General features: G+C 54.4%; 1 protein-coding gene across 11 annotated transcripts in view; it reads right to left on the bottom strand.

The window, feature by feature from the left end:
- NCOR2 (nuclear receptor corepressor 2) overlaps positions 1-26700 on the bottom strand; it is a 225921-nt gene that overhangs the window by 5126 nt on the left and 194095 nt on the right. For all 11 annotated transcript variants that reach the window (XM_015644014.3, XM_015644018.3, XM_015644019.3 and 8 more), the window contains 23 exons: positions 26351-26588; positions 21665-21820; positions 21325-21464; positions 21138-21243; positions 20359-20463; positions 19383-19486; positions 16912-17062; positions 13289-13441; positions 12834-12920; positions 12156-12430; positions 11044-11407; positions 10076-10303; positions 9734-9979; positions 9445-9594; positions 8886-9032; positions 8614-8776; positions 7633-8066; positions 5186-5329; positions 4924-5066; positions 4392-4585; positions 2778-2915; positions 2360-2505; positions 992-1045 (listed from right to left, as the gene is read on the bottom strand). In XM_015644014.3, coding sequence (XP_015499500.1) covers positions 992-1045; positions 2360-2505; positions 2778-2915; positions 4392-4585; positions 4924-5066; positions 5186-5329; positions 7633-8066; positions 8614-8776; positions 8886-9032; positions 9445-9594; positions 9734-9979; positions 10076-10303; positions 11044-11407; positions 12156-12430; positions 12834-12920; positions 13289-13441; positions 16912-17062; positions 19383-19486; positions 20359-20463; positions 21138-21243; positions 21325-21464; positions 21665-21820; positions 26351-26588 — 4066 coding nt within the window. The remainder of the gene's footprint in view (positions 1-991; positions 1046-2359; positions 2506-2777; positions 2916-4391; positions 4586-4923; positions 5067-5185; positions 5330-7632; positions 8067-8613; positions 8777-8885; positions 9033-9444; positions 9595-9733; positions 9980-10075; positions 10304-11043; positions 11408-12155; positions 12431-12833; positions 12921-13288; positions 13442-16911; positions 17063-19382; positions 19487-20358; positions 20464-21137; positions 21244-21324; positions 21465-21664; positions 21821-26350; positions 26589-26700) is intronic.

Below are 26700 nucleotides of genomic sequence, written 5' to 3'. Positions count from 1 at the left end.
AGGGTCTTTGCTGGTCCCCTCTAGCCAAAACTCACCCTCAAATCTTGTTTGCCAGGGCCCCTCAGGTCCTACCTGGCTGCACCTGCTCACCCCAGAAGCTGATGCCAGCTCACTTCTTCCAAACTCATTTCCACTGGAAAGCAGTCCTATGCCACCGCCCTCCCATGGTACCAAACCCCTTCCCACACGTCTCCTGCCCTTGGCTGTGGGAAACCTGCTGTTCACCTACTTAAAACTAACAACCTGAAGGCATTCCTGCTGTAGGAGAGCATTAATCCTTAATCAATTAATTAGCAATTAGTATTCCTCAGTGGGGATTCACTTTATTCGTGAGCCCACCCGGACATGTTGCAGGAGGCAACACTGAGCCAGCTTCATGCTGTCATTCCCCCTTGGGCTGGTCGTGGGCCTGAGCACTCCTCCAGCTCCCAGGAAACACCTCCTCCTGCCCCAGCACCCCTCATCTCCCTTTTGGTCCTCAACATTGCCACTTTGCCCAGCACAGGGTGCTGCTCTTGCCCCAGTTTGCTTTTGCAACTGGCTCCTGCATCTTGCCCAGCCCACAGTGACAGACACCCCACTGCCCACCCTCTCACTCCACCACTGCCCTCCCACCCACCCACAGGTGACCAAAACGTCCCACCAAGAGCAGGGTGCTCTCTCCAGGTGTGAGGTCCATCTTGCTACGATGGTTTAACCCTCTGATGGCATTCAACAGAATTTAACAGAAATCTGGCATCAGATGGTCAACCCTTCCTTGACCTTTAACCTCTTCTCAAACTCTGCCAGGCTGTCCAAGGAATTACACTGCCCTTTCTCCAACCCAACAGCAGGGAGTTACTGTGTGTCCTGAGGCTTCTGCCTCCCAGAAACTGTTACACTCGGTTTTAAGGGAAAACAGAACAAAGAAGATGCTTAAGTCTAGTGAGCCTCCTGCTCTCCATAGCTGTAAGCCCTGTGGGAAAGGAGGTACAGGTACGTGGGGAGTTACCTGCTCCGGTAATCGCTGGCATGTTGAAAATCTCTGTCCCAGGCTGCCCCACATCTGGAGAAAAACAAAGAAGCTCTTCAGTACAGAGAGCAGCATGTGCAGGTTAGTGGCTGGGAGGACCAGCCGTGGCAGCCATGACAAGACTCCCATCTCTCTGTCACAGCACTCTTGACAGCAGCCCAGCTCCCCCAGGCACAGGGGTGGGACTGTGGGTGCTGGCTGGGACCAGGAATAACTCCCAGTGCCTTTGGGAGATCCACAGTGGGCATCTTCGCCAGGTGGGAAAGGGCAGAAAAGCAGAGCCCTGAAAGCCAGGGCAATGTCTTTGTGCTCAGTGCTGGCCTCCCTCCCTTCCTCCCTCCTGCCCTTGGGACTACAAGCTCCATGAAGCCAAACCCTCTCTTCTGCCTATGGGATTTTCAAAGGCTCAATGCCCCCTTATCCATGGAGCAGGTCTGGGCAGCGGAGAGGGCAAGGACGGGGAGAAGAAATGTTAAATCAATATTTTCCCTCTTAGCTGAGCTGTTTGACTTGGATATTGCTTTCCTTAGAATAACAGAAATTCTCATCAAATAAGAGGCATATCCAATTTCTATATATTTTTTCTTGATAAGGGAAAGTGTGGAAGGTCAGGGGGTTAGCCACATGTCCCCAAAGGGGCATAACAATACTGTTGGCTCATGGTAACATCATCCAGGAGACGAGACAGCTCGGTCCCTCTTATCCGATGCAGCTGTTGTAAGATGGACTCAAATTGAATTAGTATTGACTGTATAATGCTGGGCTAAATTAAATTATGATCCTATCTACTCTATTAGCGGTTAATGAATGAACGGGCTGAATTTCTAATCTGAGCCAGCCTGGTTAGTTTTACAGAGCTGCACCAATATTGATGTAGGGCTTAAAGTAAGGCTGGGGGGAGATGCATCTCAAGGAGGAAGGATTCAGCTTAGCTGGCCAGTCATTAAAATATCAATTGCTCTTAAGTGTCCTCCATGCTCAGCTCATTATTTCTTTCCTACTGAGGTTATCTGGTGCGGGTGGGATTGACAGCCTCAGAGCACAGAGAGCGGGCTGGGAAGTCTCCCATTGCCTCTCCAGATACACACAGTCACTGCTGGCACCAGCACAGAGCATTCTAGGAAACATTTGGACCTTGTACTTCATAGAATCACAGAATATTCTGAGTTGGATTCTGAGATGGACCCCAAGGACCATTTGGTCTGATTCTTCAGTGTAGATGGAGTTGTCTGGGAGCTCCCAGCCCTTTAACACAGCAGCACCCATTCCCAAATCTCCTCTGCCTCATGTGTCCTCGAGGCCTTTCCTCCCCTGGTGCCCTGCATTCGCCTCCCCACAGGTTCTTACTGTACTCCGTCTCGTTTTTGTTGGTCGTGCTGAGCTTCTTGATGATCTCCTGCTTCTTGGACTTCACCATGGCAGAGTTGCTTTCCGTCAGCTTGCTGAAGAAAGCTGGACGCTGAGTGTTGTTTCCTGGGGACTTGGACCCCATCCTGCAGAGCAAAGAAGCCTTGGAAATCTCTCCAACATACCTAAAGAGCCTCTTCCCTCAGTGGAACTGCTCAGGATCAGGCTGGGAGCTCCTGGGACACTCAGCATCTCCAACCTCTCTCCCTATCCCAACGATAAGTGCACCCCGTGGTACTGAAGAGCTGTGACAAATGCAGCCCCCTGGGATGGGACACAGCTTTGGGCAGCAAGGAAAGCAGCCCCAGCCAGGCCATGTGTGGGGCCATCCCCATCCCCAGCTGCCCCCAGGCCATACCTCTGGTCCATGGGCTCTCCCTCACGGAACAGGACGGGGTACGGGGCGCTCTTGGCGTGTTCCGCTTCTCCCACGCCGTCTGGTGGAGACACGGGCTCGATACAGCTGTCCCCGGCCGCCTTGCCCTGCTCTGGGGACCTGGGCAGAGATGCCATCGGTTCACTGTGACAGCCCCTGGCCCTGTGCAGCAGCTCAGGCTTGGGAGGGGGAGAAGGATCCCTGGTGCTTTTCATACGGGCCAAGGGAGAGCGTGCTTTGGGCAGAGAGAGCTGGGCTGAGCCAAGCCCGGGGTCTGGAAGTGGGACAGCTGAGCCACCCTGAACACAGCAGCCCAGGAGGGACCTGCTGGTGGCAGGGACACTTGGATCCCTGAGGAGGGCTGTGACATTAACCTTTAGGAGACACTGCTTTTGACTCTCTGTATTTGTGACCACAGCAGAGGCAGAACCTCCTGTGCTCCTTGTCAGGGCCACACAGGAGCTGGGTGGCTGCAGGAGGGGGCCTGGAGCTGGGGCAGCTTGGAGAGGATCACAACTGGCCCTTGATGCCTGCCCGTGGCCAGGGCCTGGGAGACAGCCAGGCTCAAGTCTGTGAGGAATTCCTCACGGCCAGTTCTGGGAATTTACGTCTTTGTTCTTTCTGTGGTTTCTCTTTTTTCCCCAGTTTTTTCATCACTGGGTGGTCAGGGCTGGGCTCTTTTCCTTCACGTTATAAAGCCAACTCTAGGACCAGGCAGAGCTGGGAAGAACAATCCCATTTACTGACAAGGCAGCACTCATTCCTAGATACATCTGGGTGGGTGTTTGGGTGGGAGACAGACCCATTGTTTAATTTCATACAACAAAAATCAGACCTGCCTTGTAGCAGCAAGGGAATTTGAAAGTGACTTTAAAACGAATACAGGTGGTGCCTGAAATGAACAACTGCAGTTGTCAGGGCACCTGTGTCTAATAAACTTCTGATTCACTGTGAAAGACTAAGATAAAATTAACTTTGAACTGATGGAAAACATGTTGCTTCAGGTTTTTTGGAATCATCTGTGTTCAGGTACTGAGAACAGTGACAGGACAAGAGGCAACAGGCAAAAACAAAGCACATGAAATTCCATCCCAACACAAGGAAACCCTTTTTTCCTTCAAGAATGCTGAAATGCTGGGAACAGGTTGGCTATAGAGAGATGCTTTCTCCAACAGTGGAGATATTCTGAACCCAACCAGCCACGACTCAGCACAACCTGCTCAAGAGGTCACTGTTGGGCTGGATGATCTCAAGAGATCCCTTCCCACCCAAACCATGCTGTGGCACTGGCCAGATCGGGAAGGGAATTATGCATGGACTCTAGGGGTGTCTAAAGAGCATCTCTAGGACAACAGGGATGGCAAAGGCACCACCCCAGGGGAAAGACGCCCAGATGAGAAAGGAGTTGGGCTGTGTAAACAGAGAATCCCCACAGCACCAAACCTGGGAGAGCAATGCCAAACTCCAACCTGCCCCGTGCAACCCCTCACTGCGGTGCCAGGAAGCCAAGGGCACCCACCCGACTTTCCCTGAGCCACCTGAGCTCAGACTGGCACAAGCCCACCTGTGGCAGCCCGGGGTGGCCTCTGAGCTCACCTTTTTCCCCCTTCATTCTGCGGGGAGATGCGCGAGGCCGCCGTGTGCTCCTGCTGCTGCAGGTAGGCCTCGCTGGGGGTGCGGCGCAGGTCCAGCACCGGGCACGCCGCGCCGGGGAACGAGTACACCGGGGCCTGGATGTGGGAGTTGAGCTGCTGAGGGTGATGGCGCGTGTAGTCCTGTGTGATGACCTCCTGCAGAAGAAACCAGAGTCAGAAATGGAGCTGGTTTCGACCTTGGCCTTGCTGGGCCCAGCTAAGAGGGTGAGCAGGAGGGAAACAGGCTGATTTGTCTCTGCAGGTGGAACTTCTGCCTCCTGTGTGCACCAGCTTTTGTGATGGGCTTCCTGGGGACACAAACACCTGGGCTGAACACTCGTGCTGCCCCCTGCTCTCCAGCCCCCAGCTAGAGGGGTTGGGTTCTCCAGCGTCACTCCCAGCCCATCCCCACCAGACACGTTTCACTGAGCTCTTCCCTCCTCCCTGGAGCCCCAGCAGGAAAGTGATGGAGGTGAATGAGGTTAGTTAGTTACACTGATGTGCTGGGCCAGCGTCACCACCCTCTGGTTCATGCCCTTGATGCTCTGGCTGGACTGCAGGGGCTGGCACTGGGGGCCGTCGGGCTGCCGCAGGTGCTGCAGGTGGGCGGCTTCAGGAGCCGAGGCCTTCAGCGAGCCTGGAGGGCACCAACAAGAGAGCAGGAATGAGATGACATCTGTGTTCCCTTCTTCAAATGCCATCCCAGCACTGGAGCACAGCCAGCCTGGGCTCTCCCATGGCAGCCCCTGTTCTCACCTTGCTGCTTCTGCCTCAGGTCATGCTCCCCATGCCCCTTCTCTGTGTCCTGCAGCAGCTTGGCCCCTTTCTCATGGGACAGGCTGGGCGAGCTCACGGGACTCACGGCTTCCATCCGCTCAGGGCTGTAGCCTCCATGAAAGCCTGAGGAAATGGAAGGGAGTTAGAACCAACCAGGAGCTCATTTAGCTGTTCCCCAGCACTGCTGTGAGTAGAGTCATGTGTTCAGCAAAATGGGTGAAAAAAGAGATGAGGGAAGACCTGGCAGGTCACACTGCAGGGCCACCTCTGATGTCCAGCTGTGGTGATGGCTGCTGTGAAGAGATGTCTCATTCCTGCAGAACTGGACACTCAGCAGCTCTCGGTGACAGCATGAGATCCAGGGATCAAATCCAACCTCTGCAGGTTCACAGTTTGCTTCCCCATTTTCTCCACCCCACTGAAACCCCCACTATGCCTGGAGGGACAGTGATGCCCAGATAGAGTGGAGGTGGCTGCACAAGAGGTCTCCAAGTGCATTACCAAGCAAAGCCCCAAGCCCAGCATGGCCAGGACCAGGGACTTGAAAACTGGATGTGAGACCCTGGAGGCCCCAGATGCCACTCCAGAGCCAGTGGACTCACAAACCAGAGGAGCAAAAATTGACATTCTCTGCTTTTTAACACCTTGCACAGACTCAGAGAACCATTTAGGCTGGAAAGACCTCTAAGCTCCTTGAGTTCAACCATGAACCTACCACTGACAAGTCCACCAAGTCCACACAAGCCTCTGCACAGACTGAAAGTGCATCAAAGCAGGTAGAGCTGCAATGAGGGACAAGCATCACCTTTCAGCAGAGAGGGGAAACTGAGGCATGGATGGGTTATGCTTCTGCAGAAGAGATGCAGAGGGGCTCTGGAGGAGGTAAATTTGCCTCTCTCCAGCCAAGCACATTTGGCAACACAAGTTTTGCCTCCACAGACCTTTACCCTCCTAAGGCTCTATTCCTAGAGACTGCCCTCAGCAGGCAAATGTGGCAGGGAACCCACAGCACTGCTGGAGGGTTCCTCCCTGTACCTGAGGCACAGGGAGGGGAGGACTCCATGGAGAACCTCCCTGCACTGGGGATGGGGATGCAGCATCCCCCATTACATTACATTGTCAGCACTGAAGGGACCACACTTTAGATTCACCCAAAATGAAGTATCCTGCTCTGGAAAGGTTCCTAACCAACAGTTAGGTCCTGAGGAACAGCACCTTCTTTCTGTAAGCTCTGTGGCCACAGCAGAGCTGCCCCTCTCCGCAGCACAATGCCCAGCTGGATGAGCAAGTGGCAGGAAAAAGGTGGGGAAAGCTCAGCCAGGGAGTGCACCATGGTCAGAGGCACATCCATGGTCCTGGAACACGCTGCTAGAAGGTGTCAGGACCAGACATGACTGAGGGGTGGGATGGGATGCAGCTCTTCTCCCCAGCCATGCTGCTGTATCCTCTTCATCCTTGGGTTATGGGAAGGAGGGAGGGACAGAAACACCCAGGAGTGATGGCCAAAGCAGCTGCTGCAACTTGAAGATGGGGTCCCACCAAATCCTCACAGGCTGCTTGTTGCTTCTCCATGCTAGTGGGCGCCTGGATGAATGCTCTGGGTTGATCCCATCAAGAATGACCCAGACCTTGAAATCCATCCCCCTCCCTACACTTTCTATTGGAATAACTAATCCCAGTGCTTTTGTGTCTTGCACAAGATTCCTCTTAGGTGGTTCTTGTGGTCTGCTCTGGACACTGCTGCTGAGCACGGCTGGGCTGAGTGACCCCAGGACAGCCAAGGTGCCCACCTTGGGCAGCATCCAGCACCAGGACTCTGAGTGAGGTCACCCCAAGCACAGGGACCACATCCAAGCTGAGACCCACAAAGCCCTCAGAGACCCTGCAGCTCATGGGCAGGGAGTCGATGGCCAGCAGCCTTGTCACGCTCACAATCCCAGCTCTCTGCTTTGCTCGTTTGATTTATTACCCACAACTGTTCCTTACAGACTGCCTGGGAATTTCTAAGGATGGGGAAATCAAAATTAGCAAATAGCTATTGTCTGTAAAAAGCAATACCAGGAATTGGACCACATTTGCAAAACAGGACTCTGCAACTGGAAAAACTAAAAGAGGGTGGGAGAAAGGAAGATCCTTAAAACACGCAAAAATGAAGAAGTCTGGAATAACACAATGGCCAGGAAGCAGAGGGACAAGCACACTTGGGGAGCAGATGGATCAAATACACAAAATGCGCAATTAAAAATAAGAAATAACGAAATAAAATGGGTGTCAGGCCACAGCTCTCTCACCTCTGCCCTCCAATTTCTGACCATCACTAGTGGAGCTGCTACTCAGTGAGCCTCTTTCCTGCTGCCCCTTACCACGAGCCCTTTGGTGTGTGATAATCACATCTATGAAGCTGGCTGCTGTCGTGGTGGTCTTACCGAGTGCCCGGAGCTCCTGTTCCTGCATGGAGAAGCGTTTACTTTGACTCTTTTCTCTGCTGTGCTGCTCGGAGCCCGAGGCTGCGTGCTGCTGGTCCAGAGGGTGATGGTGCTGCTGGCTTTTCCCCTGTCCTCTGCCATAGTGATGAGAGGAACCAGGTCCAGAGGCGGGCAAAGGTCTCGACTCCATGGCTTTGATGGGCGAGGGTGACTGTTCGAGGTTGGCCCCGCTGGGCAGCTTTGAGGTGTAGACGTTGTTGTCAGTCTGGGCTCGTTCTGTCTTGGCCTCCCGCACCCTCGAGGCCTCTTTCTGCAGGATGGCCGGGTCCAGCGGGGCCGCGTAGCCGTCGGCCGCGCTGAGGGAGGAGCGCAGGGTGGAGGCCGAGGGGAAGGCGGCAGAGCGGATCGGTGACGTGGTAGTGGTGGAGGAGGATCTGGAAGGAAAATGAAGACAAGGCCAAGATGAGAGAAGCAAATGGAGAAAGGGAATGCTGTTACCAGAGCCTCAGTGCTCAGCCTTGCATGGCTGAGCTCCTTCCAGGCCTCCTGAGCAAATCGCTGGGCCATGCAGGGCCAGTGAGGGGGGCTTGGATGAAGCCTCCACCACAGTAACTGGCCACAGGGTACTGGGCCTGAATGCATTGACTAGAGAACATAAAACCCATGTCCACTGGGACAGGTGCCAGAGACCTTCATAACTCCAGCACCAGACAATCTTTGGCAAGAGGAGCAATACCTCTATTTGGGCACATGCACACTTCCTACTTTTATTCCTGACAGCAGGAAAAGCCACCAGGAAAAGCAAAAGAATTGGGGCTTCAAAATCTGCCTCTCCCCATCACAACTTCCCTGAATGCCCCAATCCTGCTTCCACTAAGACTGAAGGGAAAACAAGTCTCACTCCTTCCTCTCAGAGGTGCTCATTAAGTGCTGCTGCAGCCATCCAGGCAAGCACTGGAAACCACGGTGGAGGGAACGTACCGTAGGACGGAAGGGGTGGGGGTCTCCGAGGAGATGATCTTCATGCTCGTGTTGTGGAGCACGCTGGGGCGCTGCTGGATGGTCTCGTGGGTGCGGGGTGAGACGGGAGAGTGCTGGTGGCTGTGAGAGTGGGAGGACGAACGGCTGCTGGACTGCTCTGTACCTGGGGAGGGCACAAGGAAGGGCCTCTTTAGCTCTCTGTCCGACAGCCCTAACCCCACCTCCACCCAGCACAGGTGCCAGGGTGGAGGATGGACTCCTCCCCAGCCTACCTGGTCTCCAGATGGGTGCATGCTCCACTGTGGTGGAGGCCAGGATGGATTTTTCACGCTCCCTCTCTCGTTCCCGTTCTCGCTCCCGCTCCCGTTCCCGTTCGGACACCGATGATCCTGACTGTTTGGTCATGTGCGTGGGCCCTCCTGAAACCCAACCAAAAGGCAGTGAGAGGGCTGCAGACACAGCAATTCCCCCTGGGAATGCTGCCTGCTCTTCACATCGCTGTGTCTGCAGAGCAGATAAGGAATGGCTCCATCCAAGGTCACCTGGAGCAGAACAGACGAGGGCAACAAGCGTGACAAAACCCAGACAAACCATGGAATAGCTGTCCTGGCACTGTCTCCAGGGCACGACCTTCCACAAAGCTGTTTGCTTTGGGGAAGAAGGGGGAAAAGCAAGGAAGCCCTCAACAAGCAGGAAGAGAGGGACTCAGTCCCTGAGTGGGATTAATTTGGGGTCTCCCAGACTGTCCTGGCATGCTAAGCCCATGGGCTTGGACTGGTTATGAGCATCCTGCTCAACCATTTTCCCCACTCCAGCAACCTCCAGCATTACCTGGGGAGAGCGGGGAGCTGCTGTGCCGGCTGCCGAAGGTCTGGGGGGGTCCAGGGATGTAAGTGATGCGGTCCATGGTGGTGGCAGAGGTGCCAGGGGTAGGGGGCACGAGGACAGGCAGGTGTGGCACTTGGGACAGGTCGATGATGCCTGCAAAGAGAAGCGAGAGAACTGTCAGGACAAGGCTGAACTGCTGCAGCTTGGCCGTGCTGGAGCTGGCAGTGCCAGCCTGACCCAGCCTCCTCCTCCCATCCTGCTCCCAAATCCCAAAGTGCCGTGCTGGGAGGACCTGCTGCATAGTTGAGGGCGAGGGAGGGCTCCCGGGGCGACAGCCCGCGCAGCATGTCCGCCCGCTGCGCCATGGCCGTGGCTGCGGCGTTGTGGTGCATCTGCTGCGACGTGATGTAGTCGTTGATGATGGTCTGGCGGTTCTCCATGGCAGCCGTGTCCGGGTAGCCCCGGATGAGGTACGGGGGGTACAGGTGTGGGTACGTGGGGCTCGGAGCCAGATGCCTTGGCAGGTAGTAAGCAGCAGCTGGGAGAGAAAAGGATGCAGATGTGAAGCCTCAGAGACCTCAGGCTTTTGCCGCGTGAGAAGGAAAACAACAGACTGGGCCCCCAACCAAGGTACCTGCTTCCAGTTGGATTCCCCTGGGGATGGCAGCGGGGTCGAAAGGCAGCGGGATGTGTCCTCGGTACAGATCGACGCCGCTGACGCCGCGGAGCAGGTGCTCGTACGGGGAGATGGGGTGGTGGTGGTCGGGCACGGGGGCGTGCGGAGACTTGGAGTTGGTGAGCTCCCTCGATGTGGGGGTGATCTTTCTGTCCTGGGACACCGGCTTCCCAGCAGTGATGCTCCCTGCAGAGAGCAGAAGGAAATGAGTCAGAGACTGAGCACTGTGGCCAAGCCGTGTCCCTGAGGGATGCCTCTGGCCAAGCATGTCCCACGGGGTCAATCGTAGCTACCCTGAACTCCGGGGACCTTTCCCTCCTCCCTGCACTGCCATGCCCTGTTACACCAGCAAGGTCGAGGTGAGCCAAGTCCCAGTTGTCCCCTGGGAGAGAGGCTTTTCCCAAATCACCCCTCCAGCCCAGCACATCCATGCTGGACAATCTGTGCACTCGCCCTGGCCTGCACAAGCAGATGGTGATGCAGCCTTGCTGCCACGCTCTTCAGCACAAGGAGGTCACTGCTGGTGTTAGTGAGAAGTGTGAACCTCTCCCATGTGGTGTCCCAAGCACCGCTTTCCTGCCCACCTATGGAAAAGACTGCCGTGGGTCACTGCTGGGACAGGCAGGACACTTTGGAAACACCAGTGGCTTCACCAGCTTTGGCCCAAGTCTCCCTTTGGTTACCCTGCTGCAGGTGAGGTGCCCTCACTTCAACAGTGTGAGCACCCCCAGGAAGGGCGCTGAGCTGTCCCTGGCAGCCACCCCAGCGCCGTGAGTCAGCCGTGGGCGTGGGGTGCTGGGAAGAACGGGTTCAACAGGCACCTGCTGGGAGCTGCTCGGGCAGGTGGGGTCAGCAGCCACCTCCCGCACACCTCACCCGCTCTGCTGGTAGAAATTTTACCTTCAGGTAAAAGGTTTGCCAAGTACCTTCGTGCTGCCGCGGTGTGGACTCCCGTGTGGAGACCGGAGACCCCCTGTGCAAGTGGCTGCTGAAGGCCGTGCTGTGCCCTGCCTGGTGGTCCTCATAGCCAAGGGCACTCTGGTGGGGCTTGCCCGGCTCGGGCACGATCACAGGAGCCCCTCTGGCGATGGAGCCACCTGAGTTTGTCACAGGGCTTGGCCTGTTTTTCAGGCTCTCTTCATAAGCTCTCTCCAGATTCCTCGGGTCTTGGATGACATCCAGAGAATGCACAGAGTGAAAAGTCCTGCCGGGGCTGCCGATGATGGACCGCACATCGTGCTTTTTGGTACTGGACGAGGAAGAGCCGCTGTCGTACTTCAGTGGGGTACCCTGGGGACAGGAGACACAGGGGGTGTCAAAGGGGCCTAGAACAGGAGCCCAGTGACTGAATCCCACCGAGTTTCAGCAGGACTCGGGATGCCTCCTTCAGTGGGTCAATAAACAGTTTTCTCAGTCAAACAGCCAACAACCATCGGCAGGGCAGAGAAAACCACCCAGCACAGGGCAGGGTGGAGGGCCCAGCTTGCATGTCTTGTTGTGCTCCAACAAGACGATGATGAGTCACTGCCGAAGGCTGGCTGTGCCCATCACGCCTCTCTCCTACACACTGTGAAATGGGATAGGACTGCATCGTGCCATGGGAACCCTGCAAATATTTGGAGACCAACAGGAGATAGCATGCCACGTTTCAGCCAAACTACTGGCCCAGCTGGGTTCCCACTTGCCCATGAAGGGAGGAGACCAAGTCACAAATGCTGAGGGCACTGATTTGACTCTGTCCTTGACAAAGAGGCAAATGCGTCCCCTTTTGTTTGATCATTGCTTTCTTAACGTGCCAGGGGTTCCCTGGGTTTTGTATTTATCTGTGTGGAAGGATTATAGGATGCTTTGGGTTGGAAGGGATCCCTTCAAAGGATGAGACAGGACAACCTGTACCCAAGCAGAGCGTCAGTTCTTACCGGTGATGCAACACAAAGCTGTCTCTGCTCTCCTTTTATCTTGGGAATGACTCCCAGGATCTGTGCAAAGGCAGCAGCTGAACAGGACTGATCTCATCTGCTGTTCACTCCATACTCACCTGTGTGATGGAACCTTCCTTCAGAGGTCTGGCCAGAGAGATGTCCGGTGTCCGCCTCAGCTCCTCCCGGGGAATCTCATGGATTGATCTTCCTGCTTCTTTCACTGTGGCTACCAGGTCTTCATGGGCTGATTTCATTTTCAGAGGAGTCAGATCATGAGATCTGACCTTGTAGGCATCAGATAAGTCCCTTGGTGGAGTGTTTTCCCTCTTGAGCTGTTTGGCTTCTCTTCTGAGGTAGTCCTCATGGGCCTCCACATAGGACCGAGGTATTCCTGCAACCCCCAAGCAGATGATGGATGCAGAGGGTGACTCCCCAGGCAGACCCTCGAGTCCCAGTCCCTGTGCAGATGCTCACTTCTAGGGGGTCTCCAGTTAACATGTGTAACTCAGGGCCTGGCACCCAACTGAGCCCACAGAGCAGCTATACCACTAATGCAGCTGGTCCACCTCACATCTACCACCACTTTCTGCACTCATTTCACACTAATTTCAACCTGCTTCATGCAAATCACTGACAATTTTGTCCCTGACTTTGGCAGAATTTAGGTTGGTAGAAGCTGAGCAAGACTGAAAATCTGAGCACAAAGCAGGGGATGCAAAGATCTGCAGCTGGACTTTGATGTGCCCATCCCTGCTTCCTCCTGTCCATGCCCATCCTGTGCTCACAGGCTTTACCTTGTGTAATCGAGCCTCGCATGTGATGCTGCTCCTTTAGGTTATGGGGACTGTGTCGGTCTGGAGGGATCGCTCGACCCATGAGACCTAGGAAAGATCCAAGAGGGAACGTCAGGCTGTGACACAGGAGTTAATTTACAATGAATACATGACAGTGTTACCAGGGATACCTGGGACAACAAGGGTAAATGCCAATAATTTCTAAATTATTAATTTTTTTCCATTTTTAAAAATGTTCTTATTTTTTCTTTTGTATTCCTGGAGCTGGTCTGTCAGGACAGACACTCAAGGCAAACAGGCCAGTCTACATTCTGGTTTTTTCTCATGCTGTCCTGTTGGGATACCAGCTAACCCCTGCCAGAACACTGGCACAGGAAGATGCATCAGGTAGAGACAAGATGAGATCTCCACAGGTCACTAGAATAACACAGGTGAAAGGTTTCACCCAGACCCACCTTCAATGCTGGTAGATAAGGTATCACGGGCTGATAAGCCCCGGCTGATCCTCCCCTCCATCATATCATAGGTCCTCTTAGTTCCTGTGGTCTCATGGGAAGCTCCCGAGCTCCTGCTGTCTTCTTTGGGACACTGAGAAGCAGCAACTCCACCTGTGGGAAGGAACACCAAGAGGCATGAAAAGTCAGCACGGGCCAAGAGAGGCTGTTTACTGCTGTTTGTGTGCGTTGCTGAGGGGTCAGATCCCATCCCAGCATCAGCCACAGCTAAGCAGTGCCAGAATCATTGCACAGGATTGGCTTCCAGGAAATTCAGCTGCTGTTTTCTCCCCTCCCCGCCTGCCTCAGACTCCAGATCTGTGCCTCCTTCTTGGGTAGGAGCATCCACCCTGTCGTGTCCCATTCCCTCCATCCCTGGTGGGGCCATCCTGTAGGCAGCAGGACGGCCCTGAGTCAGTGGGAGAAGCTGCAGTTCCACTGAACTTGGCTCTTTGGGTCTGGGGAGTTTTGGTTTTTTCCCTGTTTGTTTTGATTTTTGCTAGACACCTACTGTTTGGGATCTTGGCCAGCCTTAACATTTGCCGAGACACTCCCTGGGTGAGAAAATCAGGGAAAACGGAGAAGAAGCAAAGCTGAGAATGATTCCTTTGAAACAGCACTGAGCACACATAGGAACTGGGAGAGATGGTGCAAAGCAGGACTGATGGAGTGAGTGCTAGAGCGAGGAGACACCACTGACTGTCCCCTGACCCAAGCTGGAGCAGGCTCCCTGCAAACAAGCAGTGGATATCTGTCCTGAGCTACAGTCCCAGCCCAGCCCTGCCCCTGCCAGGCAGCATCACGCCCACCCCAGGCCACGGGCACCCATCATGTGCAGCGAGCTGTGAATTCAGCAGCTTCTGATCCAGCTGAATGCCTCGGGTTTATGCCATGAGCTCCAAACAGGATGTCAGCTAGGAGAGACAAACGCCTCTGCCCATCATCCCTGGCCAGGCTGCCCTTGCCAAGGATTGCCAGTGCCCTGATCCTCCTCTTTGTGGGCAGAGAAGGTGGTTGTACAATTAGAGAAAGCAGGGAAGTTAAAAAACATTCATTCTATTGTGGACAATCAGGAACAAAACTCCTCCTTGGCAAAACCAGTAATTAATAAAATGGGATTATTACAACTTCACACCCACTGTTGGTTTCCGCAATCAGCACCCACTCAATCCACAAAGTGTTTGGGGCTGTGTGTGGGGAAACAAGAGGGGGTCCGTGCCTGAGCCTTTGCTTCAGCTCCATTTGACAGGAGAAATCCGGGGGTGACATTGAGAATCAGCCAAGCAGCACGCGGGTGATGTGCCTGCACCCTGTCATCAAGGCACATCTGTTGCCACCAGCCCTTCTGCAGGAGGGGACGTGCTCCCAGGCACCCTTTGTACCACCGGGAAGCAGGGGGAGGGCGCGAGGGAGAAGAGAGACTAAACAGAAAGAAAACCATTCCAAACCCACGTCCCTCGCCTTGCAGAAGCCATCAGCAATCATATGCAGGATGAGAATAACCAATCTAGCACAATTCAGCTCACACATGCTACAGGATCTCGTCTCATTACAGCTCTTTTATTTTAAGCACCCTCATGACACTAAAGAATTTGCAATTTTTTTTCTGCTTGCCAAAATTCATAATCACCAACAGTTTCAGTTTTCTTATTTAATTTTTTTTTTTTTTTTAACTCTTCTGTTCCTGTGCTGCTCAGCCTCGCTGGGCTCTACTGGGGGAAGGAGAGAGGCAGGGCTGGCAAGGCTGCAGCAGCTCGTGGGATCACTTGGGATGTGATAAACGCTATCAAGCATGTAAAAGGCTGCTGGGGAGAGGAAGTAATTAATTCCTCATCTGTGTCCATGGGGGGTAGCATGAGAGGTGACTGACACAGGCTGCAGTCAAGGAGACTCAGGCTGACACGAATAACAGGGGAGAGTTTGGTCTGCAGCTCTCCCTCATTGCCTGGAGTGGGATTCCAGCTCTGGGCATGGGCAGCCCTCACTGCCAGGAGCCCTCCCCATCTCTCCCTGATGGTGCTATTTCTGAGACCAGCCTCGTTTGACCCCCCCAGCCTGGACAGAGGTGATTAAAATAACTTCTTGCACAAACAAGTCCTGAAAGACTTCCTGCATCCTCCCTGGTCCAAGCCTTGCCAACTGTCCCAAAGGGCATCCAGACACAAGTCTTCCACTGTGACATTTCTTATCTGGGCCAGAGTTGACAGTGGACCCGGGGGGACACGCTATGGGCCAGTTTCCATGTGGCAGGCGAGAGGCACAGCACAGAGCCCTGTCCTGAAAGGTCCCTGTGGTCCCAGCACACGCACAAAGGTGACATCAGCTGGGGCTTGAGAGTTGTCCCCATGGCCTGACCTGAACCCTTTGCCTCCAGACCTGGACAAAACAACCCAGCCCGTGATGAAACGAGCTGCCTGCATTGTGGGCATGAGGAAAGGGACTTCTGTGGGACACACTGCCTGCAGCACTGCCCACAGGGCCCAGGCTGCCAGGCTGGAATGGATCCTGTGCCCCAGGGAGGGAGGCAGAGGGCTCAGGCAGCACTGCAGCTTGCCAGAGACACCTACTGAGGCAGCTGAGGCTGGGATCAGCTCCACAGTCATCTCCAAACTCAACTGAGAAGGGAGGGGACACATGAGGATGGCCATCCCCATGCACATCAAAGCACACACCAGCACTTTACCCCAAGAGGATTCAGGGCTGCAGCATCTCTAAGTCAGCTCTTCCTGAGGTGCAAGCCAGCAGGAGTCCAGCTCCACAACAGAGATGCCTGACCCAGGACACGGTGAAAGGCAAGAATGGAGCTGTTTCCAGCCTTCCTGGAGAGCAACATCTGCTTATCTCCAATGGGAGGCACCAGGAGCAGAGCAGCTCTGATGGGCAGTGCTGTGATGATGGGCTGAGCAGGCAGGAGCAGCTGGTGACCACCTGCTGGTACCACCAATGCAGCGAGGCTCCGCTGGCACTTACCAAGGAAAAGCGTTCCCGAGCTGTGGGGCTGTGGCAGCAGCCAGCACATCCCCAGACAGGCTCCTTGTGGATGCAGGAATGGCTTCACCACCTCCAGCAGCTCCAGCAAAACTCACCAGACACTGAGGCTGGGCCCAGGAGGAATTCCTGCAGGGCAGCCCCATGCTGGAAAAGCCTCACAGTGCCCAAGTCAATGCAGGTGAGAATCTGACATCCAAATAAACCTTTATGCTGATCTACCTGACTTGCCTCCATCTTGCAGGTTTGTGAGTCCACCTTGGCCTGAGAGTCTGTGAGTTCTCTCATAATGTTTTCAGTCCCCCTCCAGCACTGGGTGCTAGGGATGAAGGTAACACCTTCCAGTCTGGTCCTCTCCTCTTCCCCGTTTCCCAAAATCATTGCAACCCTGCCTACCACCTCTAAGACAAGATAACCACCTGGGACAGACGGTCACAGGGCACCAGGGCGGGAAGGGAGAGAAACACTGGAGGCAAAGACATGAGGCTGGCCTGTTGTACTTGGTCAGCCTTTCCTCAAATAGCTCCCAAGTCCCGGCCACAGTGGCACAAACCCCTGGCATCTGCCCTAAAAAGGCAGAGAGGATTAGGACTTACCCTCATAGGACAGCACGTGGCCTTTCTTCCCTTCGTAGATGACATGTCCTTTGGGCACGGCATCCTCCCTCGCCTTCTCTGCTCTGCTGGGGCTGTCTTCTCCGATTATCCTGGTAATGGTTCCTTTGTACAGCACTTCTGCCGGGGTGCCCTTGGAAAGCCACCAAGATCCATATTTAACAGTGTCACAAGCAATTAAGCGAACGCCGTGCGGGGACAGGCTGTTCCTCGCGGGAAGCTGAGCGCGGGGAGCACACCCGGCCTCCGCTTCCTGGCGCAGCCAACAGCGAGGGACTTGCAGCTTAATTATTGATGAGAATGATAACGAGGAGCGGTAAAAAGGTACGTGATCTGTGTGAGGCTGCTGGGAAGAGGCAGAGGATGAGGAGAGCACAGACCTCCAGAGCAGCAGCTCTCACCCCATGTGTTTTAGAGTAAGCTACCCGGCCTGCTCCCTCTCCCCAGGTTTGGAGGACAGGGCCGGTGCTCTCCTGGGGATGCCTTAGTGACAGCAGGCACTGCTCCAGCACCAGCTTTTTCCCTGCAGCCTATTTCCCCAGCTTGGCACAGGAGCCACAGAGATGTCCTGCCCACCCAGGCACATCTGCTGGCAGCAGCATGACCTTCAGTGAGCTGCCTGCGTGCGGGAGCTGGCGGCTGGCAGCGCGCCCGGGCGAGACGGCAGGCGACAACGAAACCGGTCCCGGAGCAGGTCGGGGAGCAGAGCCTGCCTCAGCTCTCCAACAGGAACAGCAGCAGGCTCCCCACACACACCAGTGTGAACTGAAACCTCTCCCTCGCCACACACAGACACAGCTCACAGCACCTGCCACCCAAATCCCCTTCAAAACACACGGAGCTGGATGTCCCTGAGGAGTTGCTGGTGATTAACAACACCCTTCTGCCACTGTCACCCATCGGTGCCAACTGGGAACAGCCACCATGGGGTGACAGTCCCCCTTTCCCATCTCTGGGAACGCACAGTGATGCTGTCAGTGACACTCCTGACTGACACCTGCCTACTCAGCTCAATTAACCCCAGGGACTGATGCCTGGGGGAAGCCTTGGGGACACAGTGCCCCTGCCAGCTCTGCCAGTGCTTCCAGGTTGTGCCATTCAGGCATTCATCCCCACCCCTGCTTTTCACCAAGCCCTCAGGCCAGGACATGCCAGAAGGTGGGTTCAGTGCTCTGGTCATTCACCCTTGCAGTGGATCTGGGCCATTACCTGGTAATGGCTCTCCCAGCCCCAGGTAAGTCACCTCCTTTCCACAGACGTGCTCCAAGGGGATGTGAAAGCAAGTGATGACAGATGGCTTCAGAGCAGAGAGTATATATTCAAGATCTGCTTCCTGTGAACTGCATGACTAATCTGAGATCAAGTATCAGCTCTGGTACCAGGAGTTGCTGCCAGAACAGGGAGCTCCTTCTCCCCAGCAGGAGCAGAGGGATGCAGGCAGCTGGGCCAGCAGGAGCGCCAGGCAATGCCCTGGGTCTGGGCTTGGTACCTTAATCCCAAGCCAAACAAAAGAATCTGGATGGATTCATTAGCTGGCTGGATTCATTAACTGGATGCAAAACAGCATCTCAGCAAACTCTGCTGATCTCCTGAACTGGCACATGGTGCTTAAGGTCCTTCACACCCACCCATTGCTGCCCACAGCTGCTCCATCTGAGAGGATGGAGCAAGTGTTTGTTCTGATGGGTTATTTACAGCCCCTGAGCACCCACTCCTGGCAGTTGTTGCACACAAGGCAAGCTAAGCCTTTGCTCTGGGCCAGGATTCAGGATCAGGTCCCCAGGGCCAAAGTGAACACGGCCATCCTCCTTGAAGAAGGCAGGCAAAAATTGGAGCCTGAATGTCTTTAAATATCTGAATGATGGCCAGATAAAATCCTCACGGGAAACAGATATATTTTTTTTAATGCTCTCCGCTCTGTTACCAGATGAGCAATAACTCACACTGCAAGAAACTATCGCCCGCTTGCCAGCTGCTCTTCTGAAGATGGATGGTGGAGATTAAGGCCAAAGTATCTTCCTGCTGAAGAGCCTTTGGGCAGGACCCCCAGCACAGCAAGCTCAGCCCTGGCAGGAGCTCTCGCTCCCTTACCTGCCCCTCACAGCCTCCTTCCCCCTCCACCTGGCCTGGGCCCTCCCCCCATCTCCTTTTCTCCTCTCCATTTCCTTGCCCTGGCAAGATGATTTTGCCAGGGCCATTTACAGCTGCTTTTGCTCCTGTTTTTGATAGCTACAAAAGGCAAAGCCGTGTTTGTTGGGCTCTGCTCTTCTGCAGTCTTCACTCATGGGACGTCACTGGTGCCATCCCGAGTGGGGGCTGTTTGCAGACCTCTCCAGGAGCTCCATGGGGTGGGAGCATCCCAGAGCTGCTGCACAGCTCTGTCCTGCACACCCAGTGTGCCCCACAAACCCCCAGAGCCCATGTCCAGCACCCAGGGCAGCCAAGGGACTTACATGTGTGATGGACCCTCGGTAGGTGATGGGCGACTCTGGAGGGGGTCTGGATGTGGGTGTTCCTTTGGTGATGCTTCCTCCCGAGGCAGAGCTGAGGGAAGTACCTGTAGGACACAAAACCTGTGAGCTGGGGGCTGGATTTGCTGTTCAGCACAAAACCCACGGGGCTGAGACTACTTAGTGCAGCATTTGACCCAGGCTGTGGGTACTGGAGGGGATACCCCCCAAGAGCTGTCAGTGCTCACTCCCAAGCCTTGCAGAACCCTTTGTGCCAAGTCTCCTGAGAAACCCAGCCCTGTGAGTGTGGGATGGAGAAGAGGTAAAATACAGGTATTTTGAGGCTATCAGCTCCCCGCTGTCTTTGTGGAGGTGCCAGGCAGATTTATGAGCCTGGGATAAAGCACAGCCTGGCTCAGCCTCTCCTGATGTGATCAGAGCAGATCTGTGGCAAGATGCAGCTCAGGGTGGCTTGAGTTCATTCACACAGATCTGTCCTGGGTTGGAGCCAGCCCACTGCACTCAGGCTCCCGACTTGTCTTACTGGGGGCGTTCACAAAGCAGAATTTTCACTATAAAGCAACACCTTTGCATTTATTTTCTTCTGTCTGGCTAATGGGGAAAGAAGCCCATGAGGGCTGTATTTAACCAAAACAGGGTCCCTGTCCAGCTGCACCAGAAACAATGTAGAGTGTGAAAATACTGATTAATGTAATCTAAACAGTTCTTGCTTTGTCTTAAGCAACAGATTTCCACGTGCCCCTTGAACACAAAACCTCCACCAGAATCAATGCCTGAGTCCCCGATTTGTGGAGGCAGAGAAAAGGGGCAAAGAGACCCTATGGCTGGGCACAATTGTAGAAGTTAAACCTGAGATCACTGGGCAGCTGCAGCCAGTGTGGCTTTCACCCAGCTTGGCAGTGCCAGCATCCCTCCCTCCCCACAGCTGGGGCACGCGCCTCCCGCTCCAGGTCCTCACCCCGCAGGATGGAGCCCTCCTGGGATGGCTGCAGAACCAGACTTTCTGGCTGGCTGGCCTGGCTTCTAGGAGAAAGTTGTTCCTGCTTTACTCCAGGAAAAGGCACTGGAAAACATTAAGCATGTATCAGCAGAGGTGCAGGACACGGGGCCACAGCCCTTGGCTGTGCCAGCCCGGAGGCAGCACCTTCTCAGCACCTTTGCCATCCCCAGCCCTTTGGGATGGGCTTCCCCAGGGTGGTGAATACACAAACACCATCGAGCAAAGCCAGATCCTTTGCCCTGGCACTGCCCACACCAGGACCAGAGCTGACACTGAAAACCCTGTGCTGGTTTATAACAGGGGGAAACACACAGGGGGAAAGAGAGCTCATATCCCTCCTCCCCAGGCTTGATCCCTCACCCATTCCCTCCTGCTGTTAAGAAAAAGCTTCCAAATCTGCAGACTAAACACTTTCTTTGTTCACTTCAGGCCATTTACTCTTTATCCTACCAGCCTGGGGAGCAACAATATATTTCCTTCCTTCGATCACAGTATTAGCTGGAGGGTATTTATAGGCTGGGAAGCGTCCCTGACCGAGTTGTTGCTTTCCTATGCTGCACAAATTTAGCTCCCTGTGTCTCTGCTCCCCTGATGGACTAATCCTTTCATCCTCTTAGCAGTTCTCTCTGTGCTCCCTTGCTGTGCCCCGTGCTCCTCCTTTCCCCCACGCTTCTGGCAGGCTTGCTCCCTCCTGCTCTCAGAGCACGTGAGAAACAACTCGTCTCCCAGTTCCTTACCCAGTTTCTTGGGATCCATGGTTAGTGGCAGGCCCATGGTGATGGAACCAACGGGGACCTTGGCGTGCTCGGGGCTGTAGGGTGTGTGGAGCTGGATGGGCATTCCCTGTGGGGCAAGAGGAGAGGTCAGGAGCAACTGATGGTCCCTGCGAGGCATCCCCACCGCTCCCACCTATCAATACCCTACCTGGGAAATGGATCCGACGGATCTCTCCAGCACAGAGGGGTGCTTGGTGGAGGAGATGAGGGGAGGAGGGTTGGAGATGCTGGCTAGTCTCTGCAGCCCTGAGCGAGAGCTCTCATGCAGGTTTAGTGGGATGGGGTGTCCTGTGAGGAGAACACAAACGTCACTGTGTGACAAAACACATCCCTACACCTGCCCCAGAGTGGGGAGACACACCTGACCACCCTGGGAGCTTGGAATAGCCCAACCTGTGACACTGGCTGTAAGCACATGAGCAGTCTGTGCTCGCTCCCACATCAGGCAGGGGAGGGCACGTGCCACACAACCAGTGGGTTTTACTTGCCTGGTGGGTTATACTGGAACAAGTGGGGCTCCGCCTGGGGAGAGGTTTTGATCACATCCCGGGGGTAGGACAGAACAGGGGGCCAGCAGGAGGCAGCCATCGACTCAGCACTCAGCTTCTGAGCCTCTGCAATGGCTGAGAAATGCACGGACTTTTCTGCAAAAGACACAGAAAGAAGCAGCATGGTCAGTGGCCAGCATGGGGTCCCTGTGAGCATGGGCAGGGAAACAAGAGCCAGCTCCAAGCACAGGAGATGGCTTCAATTCAGTCCAACTTGGCTGTGATGAGGGCTGAACTCCCCAACCACGCTAAAAGGAAAAAGCTCAGTGTCACTGCCTGGATTTGACAGCATTTATTTCACTCAGATTTCAAGTGTGGTGGGACATCTGTGTTGGTGACTGCTGGTGCTCACTGCCCTCAGGAAGCTCCGTGGACCTGGTGCCATCACCTCACCCAGGAGAGATGGCATTTGGCATGCAGCTGGCTGCTGAGCCCAGCTCCTGCCAGGACTTGGCCATGAGTGAACTCCCAGCATGGCAAGGCTGGAGGATTAATGATGATGCTGCCAAATCCTTCCCTGAGGTAAAAGCCAAGAAGCATCAATATTGGCATCCCTCTGCTGCATGGGGGACATCCAGAGGGCACCAGCTCGCTGGTGACTACACTGTGGTGGGCCCCAGGCCACCACTACAGGGACAGGCTCATCATCACATCACACAGGGACATGAAAACTCAGCTGCTCTTAAAGGCCATCTCCTGGCTATAAACCCTTTGTGGGCTGTGGGAAGGGGCCAGAAATAATGGCATCAGTTTCTTGGACAGCAAGGGAATAACACACTGATGTTCTCTGAACACCTGGGACATGCACACTGCTTGAGACTGTCAAAGGCAAACAAAGATGGATATGGGCTCTGTGGAACAACCAAATGAGGGAAATGAGGGAGGCTCACTGGTCCTCTGAGAGGCACAGGCTGGAGGCAGGAAAGCTTCCCAAAATTACATGGGATTCAGGGCATCCTGGATACCCGGCTGGGTTCATCCTGGATATAAAAAGGCTGATGGGAGGCCAAGAAGAGCTTAATTATGGAGAAGCTGTGCTGGGGACACCTAAACCCTGCCATGTGCTGAAAGATGCTGAGAAAAAGAGGCTTGATCTGCACCAGCTCTATGCCAAGTGCATCCTCATGCTTGGCTAAGCAGACAGATGAGACAGCCTTTTCTGGATGGATTAGAGGCAGGTTTGGTAGGATTGGATTGTAATCAATAAACACTTAATTTTGCACTGCCCTTCCTCCCCAGATCCACCTGTGTAATGTTCACATTGAACAGAAATTAGAAATTGGGCAGTAAACAATAGCAATCACAAATGAACCCAGCCTTTAACCATCAATTTTTGATAAAAATAGATGCTGAATCCTGCTAAGCCTAATAATAGGGCAAGTAGATTATCAGAGGCCCAATTTAATGAGGCTTTACTACATTATCGTTATTAATGCTCAGTGTACTCAGAAGCTGGGAGATTATTCTTGTCCGCCTCAGTGAGAGAAGAAATCCATTCTGGGCACACAGAGGTGTGCAGGCACTCACACCTCTGCAGCCTGCTGGGACCAGACCTTGGCTGTGGCCTCTTCTGTCCCCATGCAAGATCCCTTCATCCTGCCAATGGAGGGGAATCCAGGCACACCCTCCTCACTGATGGAGAGTCTCTGGCACATCCACACTCCCTGATCTGCTCCCCTTCAGCTCGGCCCCATTCAGCTCTGCTCATGTGGGGGCAAACAGCGCTGGGAACTCCCAGCTGAAGACGCTCCCTGACACCAAGGCACTGTCAGCCAAGGCTGTGTGCACCCTGGATGGCTCTTGGAGAGCCTCATCCTCCTCCCCTCCCCGTGGGAGCCATCCCCTCCCCTGCGAGCCTCTCCAGCCTGTGAAATGTGGCCAGTTCCTAATTGCCCCCACATTAGAGGGTGGCTATAACTCAGCCAGCTTGTGATAAAATAGCACTTACACGGGGAAGAGAGAGTTCCTATTACCGTTTATCAAGTCCCTGGAATGGGAGCGAAGGAGTCAGAGTTTATATGATCCGTCATCCAAATTAATGCTCTTGGCTCCCCACTGCCTACAAAGGCCAAATGAAACACAACTAAATCAGCACACAACACGCTGCTGGCGCTCCAACCGCCCAGCGATAACCAAAGATACGCCCGACGGCAACTCGGCACTGGGGAAAGGGATCCGTCTACCTGTCGCTGAGATCCAGGCAGGGCTGCCTGCCTCTGCCCAGCCCCGTGATTTGCAGCTCCTCTTGGAAGGCAGGGCAGGCAGGGCAGTGCTCAGGAAGGTATGGCTGGCTGGCCACCCTCCAAGCTGATACAGCCCCAGCCAGCGGCTGCGAGGCAGCCAACGCCTCGGCCAGGATGTGTGCAAGACGCGGCTTTGAAGCGGGTCCAGAGCGGTGTGAAGGATGTTAATCTCCGGAGCGGTTGCTGGAGTTCAAGCTCTCTTATCGAGCCAGGGAGGAACAGGAGTACCTGCTCTGGTGGAGCCAGCCCCTTGCTGAGAGGTGGCACAGGGCTGCTCTCCAGAGGGCTCTGCAGGCTGTGCTGGACTCTCCCTGTTAACTCCGAGCCATGTGGCAGCACGATGTCTGCAGTCTGGATGTTTGCCACTTCACTGGGATGCCTTGGAAAGCAGGGAAGGGATGCACACAGACTTGCCAGGACTATCTGGCTATCTCCCTTCTAAGCCCTGACCCACAGCCAGGACGTGTTCCAAGAGGCAGAGACAGAACTGAGATGGTGCCTGAGTCCATACTTGTACTGAAACCAGGGCTTTGGGGGAGTTAATTTCTCCTCTTGATGTAACTCATCACAAACCTGCTGCTTTTCAAAAGAGAGATGCATTCCCATCATGAACAGGGGAGACCAGCCTGTATCTCCCTGGGGTCCACATGCATTCCAGCCCCACTGTGGCACCCAGCACAGATGCACATCCACACAAGGCTTGGAGAGCACACAGCTGGAGCCCAAGACCTGCTGAGATGTTTGCAGGGATATAGGGAGGCATAATTACTTTCATTAACATGAAAGATTCAGAGCTGTACAGAGGAGAGAATAAAGTGCTTCATATCATTAGTGCTTTGCAGAGAACAAAGCAACAAAAGATCCACCTGGATAACAGATCCTTCTACTTGAAAATGGTGCCAACAGACCACAGAGTGGAGTGGGTGATTTCAACCCCTAAACCCTGCCTTGTACCTCATACCCACTAACCTGCCTCACCTCTTCACCCTCCTGTGACCAGGAGGAAGCTGGAGCTGCAGCACTGGGACATGGGTGATGCAGAGCTCTGGGCTGGAGTGCTGCCTGTGGCACCCAGCTCACAAGGAAGCTGAGCAGTGCAGCATCAGATCTGCACAGGATTACAGCACAGGAGATCAAACCTGATTACCTGCCACTGGTGGGGGAAGAGCTGGAGGGGAACTGTTCCACCTGGGCAGCAAACAGGAGCACAGTAGGTTAAGATCAACTGGAAATGGGACTTCACGGGTGGCAACACCTCAGCCTAGGGGAAACTCCCTTTCTTGCAAGGTGAGCAGTCACCTTCCTTGCTTTTATGCAAAACATTCAGGTGTGATGCACACGTGGTGCTATTTATTGTTTGAAAAAATTGTGGTGGCCAAGTGCCAGCAACTGACTCTTTTTGTGAGCACATCCTTCTGTCCAGAGGGACACGACAGCTTGAGGAATAACTACCTGGCCTGGACACTGCAGAGCAGGCTGCTACAATCCTGGCTGCTGGAGGGTGAACTAGTGCAGTGATTTTCCAGCAAAGATCACAGCCCAAGTCCAATGCCTCCTCAGTTCAGTCTTATCCACCCTCCTCTTCCATGCACCAGCAGGTGATTTTTGCAGCTGCACCCATTCCTGCTCAGCATCCAGCACTGGTGGACATTGTACCCACCCAAGCCCAACTTCCCTGCTGCTGACTGTGCCATTGGTGAAAGCCTCTCATCTTCCTCAACCGAGCCACAGGCTGGCTGTGGGGGGCAGGGACACACTCTGAACTGGAACAGACTCTAACACTCAGATTAAAAACACATTTAGAGGATGGGCTCATCAGGACTTCCCGTCTCTCCTTAACCTTGATCCCCAGGTGCTCAAGCTAATAATGTTTCAGATGCTCTATGGTGGGAACCTCTGAATTGCTCATTAGGCAGCCAAACCACATCAGAGCTATTCCGGGGAGAAAGCACTGGGAATCTTTACAGGAACCTTTGGACTCCGAGTCACAGTATTAGCATTGATTTTAAATGAAATAATGGTCCCCACTGTGCATTAAAAGCATTCTTTATAGAAAGCCAGCAAGGTAGAAAAGAGCCATTGTACCCAGAGCCTTGGCATGCCTCCAGGCCCCTCTGCTCTCTGGTGAATGGCAGACGCTAATAAAGGCAATCTTCACCTCCTCAGCGCTCCACACTGCCCGGTGTTTGCTGTGGGCTCAACGAGACATCATGTACTGCCTAATGAACATGGGAAATTAGTCCTGCCTCTCTCGTCCTGCCTCAAGATGCTATTATAGAGCTTTCAGGGGTCGAAACAAGCTTTCACCTAAGAGGGGCGAAAGCTGCTGGCTACGTACAGCTGCTCCGCGCGGACAAACGCACCGACACGCACACAGCCCTACCTTCCTTTTCACCAACACTGGGGCTCCGGCTCTTCCCCCTGGGACTGCTGCTGGGCTGCTGCTGCTCCTTCTCAGCCTGCTGCTGCTGGGACTGTGAGAGCTTGCTGGGGGGCATGTCCTCGCGGGCAGACTCGTGGGCTTTTGTGATCTGCTGCTGGTAGAGAGCCAAGGCGTGGGGAGGCACCTGAGGCTTCGCGCTTCCGCTCTGCAACACCCCCTCTGAGAAACCTTCGGAAATCTGCAAAGCAGTAAAAGAATTGGTGACACTCCTCATGTGCTGCTGACAACCGTAACAATCTTGAGGACATCAGGAGTCATGAGAAGCCCCTGTCCCACACTATCATGGCAAG

Source organism: Parus major, chromosome 15 (genome assembly GCF_001522545.3).
Source record: "Parus major isolate Abel chromosome 15, Parus_major1.1, whole genome shotgun sequence".
NCBI lineage: Eukaryota > Metazoa > Chordata > Aves > Passeriformes > Paridae > Parus > Parus major.
The sequence above is the reverse complement of the archived record's forward strand: the minus strand, read 5'-3'. Positions and strand labels throughout refer to the sequence as shown.